Here is a 12,069-nt window from a genome sequence, read left to right on the forward strand (position 1 = left end):
ACTACCTATTAGACACTAGACATACACAGTAACTGCTGTTTATTTTTCAAATTCAAAGCATGATACAGGTTGAAAAGATGCCTTTTGGGGGAAGCTGACTGTAATGGGGGAGTCTGGTGTAGAAATATGACTGGTTCGCTCTACCACAGGGACACTAGGTGGGCGCGTCACTGGAGCCCAGAGGAAGGCCGCCTGTGGGCACGCTGGGACTGGGGGGTGGTTTCAAGGTGTCCAGGTCTAAGGGACCAGCGTGTGCTAGGTAGGGCATGGAGTGTGAGGAAGCAGTGTTGGGATCCAGGGGTATGTGACAAAGGTGGGAGAGCTTGGATGGGCTCACTCAGGATCAGGCTGGAGGGCGGGCTCCGGTGTCCTAGTGTTGGGAGGGAGTCCATTCCATCATCAGTTTTGATCTCTCAGGCCCTGGACAGTGTTTGACTAGAAGCAGGGAGGTCAGGAGGCCTGTTGTGGGTAAGACATGAAGGAATAAACCAGGTGGGGGCAGTGAAGTTGAAAAGGAAGGTGTTTGGATGTAAGCTGGAAGAATGACTACATCTGGACCTTGCGGAACATGGTAGGGTTTCTTGTTTTCTGGTTAGGCTGTGGCTGTTGGCATATGTCAGGGTACAGGCATAGTAAAAGGAAGACAACTTCCGGTTTGGGAAATGGTAAGGTCCTTGTAGAACATAAGTGAACACACGTCTCAGGTTGAATAAGGCTTGGTTTATAGATTTAAGAAGACTTGGCAGAAATAGGCTGAGGTGGAATGGGGAGCACCTGCATTCATTTTATGGGGTGGCTAGCGACAGAAGATGAGTCCATGGGGTCCTGAGTGTTGGGACTGGGGGACACTGGGGGAAGCTCAGCTTTCCTCTTGGAGTCCTAAGTAGCATTAGGAGCAATCTCATGTGACTGCATAGCCTTGACAGTGGTCATTAGCTTAGCTTCTTGGTAGCGTCCTCCTACAGCAAACCACTTTTCTCCTGTTGCTCTAGTGATTCGGCAATCAGAGTAGGGAAACAGACTGTGTTTCACAGACTGTGTGTGTGTGTGTGGTGGGGGTGGGGTGGGCGTGGAGAATAAACACTGCATTTACTAGTTCTTGTGTCTAGGCAGGGTATTCCAAGTGAAGCCTTCATATGGCTTTGTTCATTCTGCGCTGGTGTATCATTGTGAACGGCACACCCTGGACTGTCATACCTGGATCCCCAAGTCTGATGATCTGACTCCTGTGTATGGAGTATCTGACTTTGGTGTCTGCCTGTTGCTTTGCATCCACCCCTCCAAGCCAGAAAGAATTGGGGTGCAAAGTGTACCCAGGATGTGGTCTTAGGATCCTGGTTCCGTAACAGCCTCTGGAAAGACTCCTTAAGGTGCTGTTTTCTAGAAATAAATACTATTTTCTTTTGTTGACACAATTCCATCAAGAGAAGAGACAGCTGCTGGAAGTCATTTCCTGAAGTTTTGCTTTTGTGTTTGGCGTGTTTTCTGGGCAAAGTGTAACCTATAATCCCTTTTGGCAGGGGGTGGGAGGGAGCAGCCAAGCCCACTGGTGTCTGTGCCTGAAGGAACCCTAGGACTACTTGCTTTGTGTTCTGTTTAGACGATACTCATCATTTCTCCTGAAAATGGCTCTAATTTTGCAGTTTTTTTCCTATGAAAAATGAAAGAGAAGCTTTGTAGACCAGTCTGTTTCTAAATGCATCTGTCAGATCTTGTTCAGTCCCCTAGTTGTGTCTGACTCTTGGTGACCCCACGGACTGCGGGATGCCAGACTTGTCAAATCCGGCCCCCCACAATTCCAGGCCCTTTGTTCATACCTGTTTTAATTTTTAGACCTTGGCCACAAGGTTAACTCACGGTTCACACGTCTCAAGGGCAGACCCTTTAGGGTAGCATCGAAGGAGCCACCAAATGGTGAGTGAGGGACTATTCCATGTGACTGAGGCAGGAAGGGTGAAGTGTTTGGGGAGCTTGCTGCCCTGCACTTGGATATGTAGCTCAGGCCCACATGTGCTTCCAGGCTGCAAGTAGGACAACACACCATGTACAAGTGGGATTTTCATGTATTGTGTATGAGAAAATCAGAGACTCCAGATAAGTTGGCTGGAACAGCCGGGGGTGGTATGTGGGAGCCATTGCTGGGGAAGGCGCCTTAGCTCTGCTCCAGGTCGTCCACCAGGTAGGGCTGGTTCTCCCTCAGGGCCTGGAGGAGCAGATCCTTGCAGGCCAGGTTCCAGGCTGGAGCAAAGCTGAAGAGCTTCCTCATCTTCTCCGAACTGGTGCGCTCCGCCCGCACTGCCTGGTACTGACCCTCTGTCAGGACCTTCCCGTACAGGGCATCCAGCACCCCATCCACGACTGTGACCCGTGCAATGAGGGCTGCCCGATGCTGGTCCACAAAGTGTGGTCCTGGGGCAAGAGGGAGGAGAGGGGCAAAGCTGGCACCAGGGTGGGCACTGGAGCCTGTCTGTCCCTCTTGAACACTTTTCCTCCAAATTGCCTTGAATGCAACCCTAAGGGGCAGAGCTCAACAGGACCTACATAGAGTGGGATGCGCTTAACCTTACCTCCTTTTCAGCCAGACTTGGCCCCAGGAGTGTGAGTAGGTGAGTGGGAAGAGTTGGCCTAACTTTGCACGCCCTGAATGCTCTTGGCCTTGACAACAGATTTAGGCTGTGCAGGGGTGCGGTGGGGCGGAGATAGTGAGGTGCCCAGGTGGGTGAGGTCAGGGATTAAGGCCTTACCTGGCTTGGCTGTCTTCTGGAGAGGGGCCCTGACCTCGGCTGGCACGTTTATAGGGCCTGTAAGAAAATGTTCAATGGTGTCTCCAAGTCTTTCTGAAGTCTCAGCCCGGAAGCCAAGGTCAGTACCCAGGGCGGGAAGGGAAGCCTCCCTAGCAGGAGAAGCTTTTATGAAGGGGTAAGAGGAACAGAAAGTGAAAGCGCCAGGAGAGGCAAAAGTTGGGGCTGGGAGGAGGGGGCAGATGAGGGGAGACTGGCCTAGACCTCGGGGAGTGTGGCGGGGGTGCGCTCACCCTTGCTAATGGCCTCCTGAAGCTGCTCTGCCACCTCCTGCATGCCCATGTCGCGAAGCACAAGCGCCGTGAGTTCGGCGCCGTAAGCCTCCAGGTAGTAACTCACGAGCTTGTCGGTGAGGTCCATGGCGTCCAGGGGCAGCAGGGTCCCCCGGGGGATGCGTCCAAAGCCTTCCCGCAGCGGCACTGAAAGCAGCTTCATCTTGAACTTTTTGAACTCGTCTGCGGTCAGGTTCTCTAGCGCATCCAGGATGGCATCGCGTGTGCGCCCCATGTCTCCGGGGTCCTCCGCTGCAGCCGCCACTTCCGCTCACTCCGGGTGTCTGCAGTTTGGAAAGCCTGCTCTGGGGCGGGACCAGAAATTCCCCGCCTTCTCCCAATTCCTGTCTCTGCCCCAGAACGTTGCCCTGGGTTAAGACACCCGACTCCCCTGCGCCTTCCCATCCTCTCCTGGCCATCGGGGGGCGCCCAGATCGCATCCTTTGGCTGATCTCTGAGAAGTGATCCAGGAGACCAGTGGAACAGGGCTCATGGGTGGTGCCTGCCTCTCTAGGCTTGGACTAGCTAGACAGATCAGGAACCTGGTTTACTGGGGCATCAGGGCTTTGAATCATGGAATTTTAGAGCCCTGAAATCTCCATGTTTCCCTAAATCTTAGCATCCCCACTCACATGTCATAGAATCAGAACCCTAACAGCCAGAACCAGGTAGCTTCCCAAATTCCACAAACTGGGCAGAAATGATGTGTCAAAAAGAGGGTAGAGGTAACCATGTGTGTTTTCTCTCTTTGAGCCTCAGTTTCCTGATCTACAAAATGGGGATGATAACACTCCTTTGTCCACTTTGTAAATATTCCAACATAACATGGGCTGCCTGATGGTGCCTGAAAAAAGTGTGTTAAGTTGCTCATTTGTGTCCGACACTTTACGACCCCATGGACTGTAGCCCACCCGGCAGCCATTCCCTTCTCCAGGGGATCTTCCTGACCCAGGGAGTGAACTCAGGTCTCCCGCATTGAGGGGAGATTCTTTACCATCTGAGCCAGCAGGGAAGCCTGATGTGTCTGAAACCTTGCCAAATACTTCCTGGGAGAGCTAGGATTTGGTCCCCCAGAAACTGAATTTCTTGGGGATTGATGACAAGAGACACTTGTAATGGTTGAGAAAATTCTTTACTGAAGGGAAAGTCACGGGCAGAGAGTCATTCTAGGGTCAAGGGACTTGACCCAGAAGAGTACAGGCAAGGTCGTGTGGGCTGGCGTTGGAGGCCAAGCTGAGCCTGGAACTGTTCACTTGCCTTTCACGTGGCTGGGAGGGCCCTGCTGCTCTGCCCCTGTGGACCACACCAGCCTTGTCTTGTACCACATCCTGCCCCAATTCCGTCTCAGTTCCAGCTACATTGTCCTTTCAGTTCCTCAAATGTGCCAGGGTCCTTTGCTTCTCCAAGCCTTGGCATATGCTGTTCCCTTCACCTGGAACTCTCTTCCCTCACTCTTTGTCTAACAAACTCTCAGATTTTAGCTCTTAAGGTAAATGTTACTTTCTCTGGAGACCAAGTTCAGACTCTTTCCAATTCAAAACACCTGCTACTTATTTGTAACTCTTATAACAATTGTGACTATAAATTGCAACTAGCTCTGTGTATTTGTTTAGCATCAGACTTCCCTGACAGGCTGTAAATGTGCTTGTCCAGCTCACTGTTATAATCTGCAGCATCCAGAACCGTGCTGGGCCTATAGGAGCTCAATGATTTTTTTGTGGGATCAGTAATGAGTGAATAGGCCTCATGGCTCAAGGGAGATACTAGTAACTAAAGGTGTACCTTCCACAGAGTGAAAGTGAAAGTCACTCGGTCATGTCTGACTCTGTGACGCCCATGGACTATACAGTCCATGGAATTCTCCAGGCCAGAATACTGGAGTGAGGAGCCGTCCCCTTCTCCAGGGGATCTTCCCAACCCAGGGATCAAACCCAGGTCTTCTGTATTACAGGTGGATTCTTTACTAGTTGAGCCACAAGGGAAGCCCTACCTTACACATAAGCTCTTCAAAAAGAGGCAGTTTTGGGAATTCCCTGGCAGTCCAGTGGTTAGAACTCGATGCTTTCACTGCTGTGGGCTTGAAGCCATACAGTCTCCAGTTTTAATCCTGGCTGTCTTTCCTAGGTGGGTATGGGAATCCTACATTTCCCCCTTTCAGCTGGGTTGCAACGATTGCCATTCCTTTTAGTGCTGTGATCCTGACATTATTAGACATTTATTCACTTAATGGGTACCCATCTCCACACCAAAACATGAGTTCTAGGAGGGCAGGGACCTTGCCTGGTTCACTGATGAATCTCCAGCATCAAGAGAGTGCCTGGGAGGACTGCCTGGTGGTCCCGTGGTGAATCCACTTGCCAATTCAGGGGACACAGTTCCATCCCCGGTCTGGGAAGATTCCACATGCTGCAGGGCAGCTAGCCCATGTGCTCTCGGGCCTGTGCTCTTCAACAAGAGAAGCCACTGCAAGGAGAAGCCCACGCACAGCAACTAGAGAATAGCCCCTGCTTGCCACAACTAGAGAAAGCCCACGAGCAGCAACAAACACCCAGCACAGCCAAATACGAATTAAAAATAAAATAGAGTTTGATTTAAAAAAAGAGTGCCTGAGACAGCAGATGCTCAGTGAAGATGTGCTGAATGAAGAAATGACTGAGGCTGTGTTTATGTTCAACATGGTGTATTCAAGAGCTTCCGGCAGAGTAGCAGGGCCTGCTCCCCATCCCTGTGCATGCTGCCCTCCATGGGCTGGACTGGCGAGTACTATGTACCAATATCCTCACCATGGGTGGCACTTATGGTCCAGAAGCCAGTGTTCCCTGAGCCTCTTCACCGATTTTTGTGCACTGTGGCCAGAAGGCTACATCTTCCTAGTCCACGTATTGATCCTGTCCCTCCTCTGCTTGAAAACCTCCTGTGACCTCCTCAGTGGCCCCAGAATCAAGTCCAAGCCCGCTGGCTTGGCCTTCACGGCTCTTGCTGACGGCCTCAGCAGCACGGTTGGCCTCTGGACCTCTGCACATGCAGCGGTTGCTCCCCGCTTGGCCTCTTTCCCCTCCTGGTCTGCGTGACATGTTCCTGCTCTCCTCCAACATGCATCAGGAGTCACTTTGTCCAAGAAACAATAATAAAAAAAAATGAGCCCTGTATACGGTCTGTGATCCTTCACATGCAGTGTTTCTCAGCCTTCCAACAGTCCCCTTGGGACAGGGAACAGTGGCCCTATTGTGCAAGTGAGAAGAGGCTCAGAGAGGTTGGAGGACTTGCCCAAGGTCCCATGACTGAGGGGTCCTGCAGGCTGGCCTCTGCCTGCTATTCCCAGTTGGCTTTTCTGTCCTCTCTGCAAAATGAATTATTCCTTGGCCACACTGGCTGGCGACCCCAGGGTCTCACTGTTTGTCATACAGCGTCTGGTCTCTCTGCTTTCCTCACCAGACAGAGGGCTCCTTGAAGATTCTTTCGGGTCCACAGCATGCAGCACAAGACTTCGAACAGATTCCACCTCAATGAGACTTCATGAAATGACAAACAAATCCCAGAGTCTAGAGTCATAGATGCCTATCTTCATCCAGGGGGTCGAAAGAGTCAGACACGACTGAGCAGAAATGCACACACACGCACACACACACGTAACTGAATCACTTTGCTGTACACCTGAAACATTGTAAATCAACTATACGTCAGTAAAAAATAAAAACTTTAAAAATTAATAAAAAAATAGTATTAAAGATCTCCTATATACTCAACCTCATGGTAGGTGCTGTAGAAGACTGAGTAACAGTAGGTTCCATTTTTTTCAAATTTACTATATTCCAGGCATGTGCTAAACAATTAACATGCATAATCTCATTTAATCCTCCCAACAGCCCCATGAGGTATGTGTGTCTATCCCCCTACACAGAGGAGGAAACTGAAGTTTTCAGAAAGCCCTCTGGAAGCCTGCCCTGGTGGTAACATGAGGGAATATAGATGCAGCCACCTGACTCCTGGGCTCAAATTCCAAACTACATCCTAAAAGTACCACTTTTGTTTTCAAAAATTGGCAAATTGCAATGCAACCTAAATGTACACCAACAGAGGGATGGATAAAGAAGAGGTGGAACATATGTACAATGGAATATTACTCAACCATAAAAGGAACAAAACCGTGCCATTTGCTGAGATGTGGATGGACCAAGAGATGGTCACACAGAATGAAGTAAGTCAGAAAGAAAAAAACAAATATATCTTAATGCATATATGCGGAATCTAGAAAAATGGTATAGATAAACGTATTTGCAAAGCAGAAATAGAGACCCAGGTGTAGAGAACAAAGGTATGGATACTAACTGGGAAGGGGTGGTGAGGTGGATTGGGAGATTGGGATTGACATATAATCACTACTATGTATAAAATAGACAACTAACGAGAACCTACTGTACAGCAGAGAGAGCCCTACCCAGTGTTCTGTGGTGACCTAAATGGCAAGAAAATCCAAAAATCCAAGAGGATGTTCGTATACACACAGCTGATTCACTTCGCTGTACGGCAGAAGCTAACACAACATTGTAAAGCAACTATACGCCATAAAAAAGGAAAAAAAAAACTGTATGTTTATGACAAAACAATGATAGATTGCTTAGAGAGATAATGCATCTGGGAACATAAGCCTCCTCCAGACGTCCGGACACGCCCTTAGGAGGGCAGATGTTGCAATACTAGAAAGGATAATGTTACTATTCTCCTCTTGGCAGAATGCTCCAGAAACTTAGAGAGCACATTCAGAAGACCCTGGAATAGTGGGAAAAGCAAGTGACAAGGGGTATCAGGCCCTTTCAGATTTGGTTCCCAAGTCCTCTGCCTCTTCGCCGTGTGACTCTGGTCACAGCCCTTCTCTGGGGTCTGCACTCACCAGGCCACGGCTATCGGTGCTCTGAGAACAGTGACTTCTCTAGGGAACCCCCAGGAGGTGGACCCGGAGCCGGCTTGTTCTTGGAGATTGGAGGGTGGCTTTCCCTTGTGGGGGTGGGGGATAGGAGCCCTGGGCAACTCTCTGCGAAGCCATGGGAATCCCTGCTCCCTTGACCCTCCTTTTCTGGGGGAAGTACTCAGAGTTCTGAGCTTTGATTCCTGGCAGGAAAGAACCACCAGGTCTCACCTGAGGCCAAGCTTCTTGCCCCCTGCACTAAGCCAGACCAGCTGGGGTTGGTAAGATGTTTCCTGGGTGTGACCTGACCTCCTTGCCCCCAACAGAAGAAATTCTTTGATTGCTGGAGCCAGATTGCACCCCTGGGGCCAGAAGGACCAGACTGCCAAGACATGGGGCAAGGTATTTAATCTTTTTGTGCCTCATGGCTTCAGTTAAGATAGGAGCAATGATGGGACTGTTATGAGGTTATAAATGGATTAAGAATTATGTACTTCTTGGAACAGGGCTAGTACAGAGTCTGTGCTTTTGTCATTGTTACAGTTTTTTAGCTTTAGTTTCCCAATCAGTGAAGTGGGGATGGTGTTACTGACCCTACTGGAGTATAAGGAAGATACACTGGAAAAATTAATAGTAATAATTGTAATAATATCAATGTCAACAATATTGAACATTTTGTATGGGCCTGACATTGTTCAAAAAGTTTTCTATGAATTGGCCTGTTGAATCTTCGTAACAATCCAATAGTCTTGATAATAATCCTGATGTGATCCCTATTTTACAGATGAGAAAGTCAGGTTGAATGACTTGCCCAAGGTCACACAATGAGGAAAGAGCAGAGTCAAGATTTGAATGTCGTAGGGGCAGTCGTCAGGGGCTTCCCAGGTGGCCTAGTGGTAAAGAATCTGCTTGCCAATGTAGGAGAGGCAAAAGATGCGGGTTCAATCCCTGGGTCGAGCAGATCCCCTGGAGGAGGAAATGGCAACCTAGTCCAGTATTCTTGCCTGGGAAATCCCATGGACAGAGAAGCCTGATGGGCTACAACCCATGGGGTCCCAAAGAGTTGGATGTGACTGAACACACACACACACACACAGTGGCAGTCATAGCTTCCTAAATCCTTGGTGCCAGAACCCTCTCCTCGGTGATCATTCAGTTTACTACCTATTTAGTTTATTATTCATCTAGATAATATAATAATTTCACTCTCATAACAAACTTCCAGGAATGAGGGTTTATTATCCTACTTATCCTTATATTGTAGCTGAAAGATGCTGCGGTGTGCGCTCATCTCCACCCGCTTCCTGTTTGGAGAAGTGGAACTTTCTTGGATTTTTCAGGGTTCTGGGAAAAAGCCCTACCTCCCTATCTCCCTATGGTTACTCACATAACCAGAAGAATTAAATCTATAGTCATGTATATAGTTAATTGAGTTCAGTTCAGTTCATTTGCTCAGTCGTGTGCGACTCTTTGCAGCCCCATGGACTACAGCATGCCAGGCTTCCCCGTCCATCACCAACTCTTGGAGCTTGCTCAAACTCATGTCCATCAAGTCAGTGAGGCCATCCAATCATCTTATCCTCTGTCATCCCTGTCTCCTCCTGCCTTCAATCTTTCCCAGCATCAGGGGCTTTTCCAATGAGTCAGTTCTTCGCATGAGGTGGCCAAAATATTGGAGTTTCAGCTTCAACATCAGTCTTTCCAATGAATATTCAGGACTGATTTCCTTTAGGATGGACTGATTGGATCTCCTTGCAGTCCAAGGGACTCTCAAGAGTCTTTTCCAACACCACAGTTCAAAACCATCAATTCTTTGGTGCTCAGCTTTCTTTATGGTCCAGCTCTCACATCCATATATAACTACTCGACTAGATGGACCTTTGTTGGCAAAGTAATGTCTCTGCTTTTTAATATGCTGTCTAGGTTGGTCATAGCTTTTCTTCCAAGAAGCAAGTGTCTTTTAATTTCGTGGCTGCAACCACTATCTGCAGTGATTTTAAGAGCCCAAGAAAATGAAGTCTCTCACTGTTTCCATTGTTTCCCCATCTATTTGCCATGAAGTGAAGGGACCAGACGCCATGATCTTAGTTTTTTGAATGTTGAGTTTTAAGCCAACTTTTTCACTCTCCTCTTTCACTTTCATCAAGAGGCTCTTTAGTTCCTCTTCACTTCTGCCATAAGGATGGTGCTATATAATACAGCTATTGATATAGTTAATTGCTCTGATCCAAAAGAGTCATAAAACCTCACTTATCTCTTCCCGAGACACCCAAATGATTACAGCCTGAACAAAGTTCCCAGATTAAGCCCCAAAGTTACCCCAAAGTTCCCAGATTAAGCCCCAAAGGTACCAGGAAGCCTGGAGCAGCTTCCTAAGATGGCCAGCATGCAACATGCAAGAACTTAACATGCAAGTGTTTAAGGAATGAGGGACTTCCTTGGTGGTCCAGTGGTTAAGAAACTGCCTCACAGTGCAGGGGGCTCAGGTTTGATTCCTAGTCGTGGAGTTAAGATCCCATATGTGTGTGTGTTCAGTCACTTAGTTGTGTCCAACTCTTAGCGATCCAGTGGACTGTACCCACCACCCGCACCGCCCCCCCCCCCCCCCCCAGGCTCCTCTGTCCATGGGATTTTCCTGGCACAATAATGAAGTGGGTTGCCATTTCCTCCTGCAGGAGAAAGATCCCACATGCTGCGAAGCAACTAAGTCCAAGCACCACATCTAGAGTGCGCCATAATTTAAGATTCCAAATGATGCAGCGAAGATTCTGGCATGCAGCAGACAAGACCCAATGTAGCCAAATAATTAACTAAAAATAAGGAAGGAATGAGCCACAGAACTTAGAGGTGAGTCACAAAAAAGAAGGTGTGCTAGGAGCTCTCTGGCTTCTGGGGAGATTTATTTACTTGCCAAAAAGTTGGAGTGTGATGACCTTGAAGAAGGGGAGGAGGGGACAGCTGCCTCCTTCTTTATAATCAGGGAAAATAATTCCACCTTGTTGTCACCTATGGTGGGGGTGTCTGGTTACTCTCGTGGGACAATTGATCTGACTCTTATGGAAACTCAGACTAACAGAGACAGAGATTGATCAAGGGGAAATAAATCCAGGAAAAGGCTGAGAGGTCAGAAGAGAAGGACAGAGTGAGTCCTTGTGATTATTCATTCATTGAGTGTTTACTGAGCAACTGCTGTGTGCCCCAGACTTTTTTGGAAGTTGGAGAGGAGCAGTGAACAAAATTTATGTTCTGGTAGGAGAAGACAGACAAGAAACTAACAAATGAAATATGTATGTGTCAGATTGTGATAAATGTTATGGAGAAAAATAAACTGAGGAAGGAAGATGTGAGACTTAAAATCAGGGAGTTAGGAAAGGCCCCACTGAAAATGGTGACATGGGGGAATGATCTGAGGGAGGGAGGGAGGTGGTCACGCCATAACTGTGTTTCATTTATATTTTAATGTGTTAGTTTCTGCTGTGCAACAAAGTTTATCAGCTCTAAGTATACATACACCCCCTCTCTCTTGAGCTGCCCTCCCATCCCCTCATCCTACCCCTCCAGGTCATCACAAAACATCAAGCTGAGCTCCCTTGCTATGCAGCAGCTTCCAATAACAGGGTTTTCAAGAATGTTCCATGCAGAGGGGTTAGAAGTGCAAAGGGCAAGGCTGGAGTGAGCAGGGGGAGAGGTGAGCGATGAACAGGGTAAGAGGACTTTGGTTTTTATGCTGAATGCAATTTACACTGAGACCTGAAGGATAAGCCTTGAGGCTCCCAGAGCAGGGTTGAGTTTTGACTTCCGGCTCTGGATTTTGTTCATTCATTAATTCAACTGTCCCTCTGTCATTCCCTTCCTGAGCACTTAGGGAGGCCCACGTGGCCCCAGGGCTTGTGCTGAGCACTGGAGACTCCAAATGGGGAAAGACCCTCCCCTCAGTCCTGCAGGAAGGAAAGCTTTCGGGGTTGGAGGAGATTCTGTCTTGTGTGACTCCGTGCCTTAAGTTTGGGGAATAAGTGGGTGATAAACTGGGGAGCGGGCCACAGGCAGGGAACAGGGGAGGCTGGAAACGGTGAAGTTGGGGAGCAAGCGG

General features: G+C 48.5%; 1 protein-coding gene across 1 annotated transcript; it reads right to left on the bottom strand.

The window, feature by feature from the left end:
- Positions 1 to 2,045: 2,045 nt before the first annotated feature.
- On the bottom strand, positions 2,046 to 3,405 carry LOC110137427 (apoptosis-associated speck-like protein containing a CARD). The gene is made up of 3 exons (XM_020893745.2): positions 3,035 to 3,405; positions 2,745 to 2,801; positions 2,046 to 2,409 (listed from the first exon to the last, which is right to left on the bottom strand). Exons 1-3 carry the CDS (start codon positions 3,306 to 3,308, stop codon positions 2,153 to 2,155), a joined length of 588 nt encoding a protein of 195 aa, XP_020749404.1. The 5' UTR covers positions 3,309 to 3,405; the 3' UTR covers positions 2,046 to 2,152.
- Positions 3,406 to 12,069: the final 8,664 nt, after the last annotated feature.

The sequence above is a fragment of the Odocoileus virginianus genome, chromosome 33, assembly GCF_023699985.2.
Source record: "Odocoileus virginianus isolate 20LAN1187 ecotype Illinois chromosome 33, Ovbor_1.2, whole genome shotgun sequence".
NCBI lineage: Eukaryota > Metazoa > Chordata > Mammalia > Artiodactyla > Cervidae > Odocoileus > Odocoileus virginianus.

What these genes read in the sequence shown, in the direction of transcription:
- LOC110137427 (XM_020893745.2), bottom strand. Translation starts at nt 3,308, where the DNA reads ATGGGGCGCACACGCGATGCCATCCTGGATGCGCTAGAGAACCTGACC. An exon ending in TCAGGAGGCCATTAGCAAGG is followed by an intron (nt 2,802 to 3,034) that starts GTGAGCGCACCC and finishes ATTTTCTTACAG; the next exon opens with GCCCTATAAACGTGCCAGCC. An exon ending in CCAGAAGACAGCCAAGCCAG is followed by an intron (nt 2,410 to 2,744) that starts GTAAGGCCTTAA and finishes CTCTTGCCCCAG; the next exon opens with GACCACACTTTGTGGACCAG.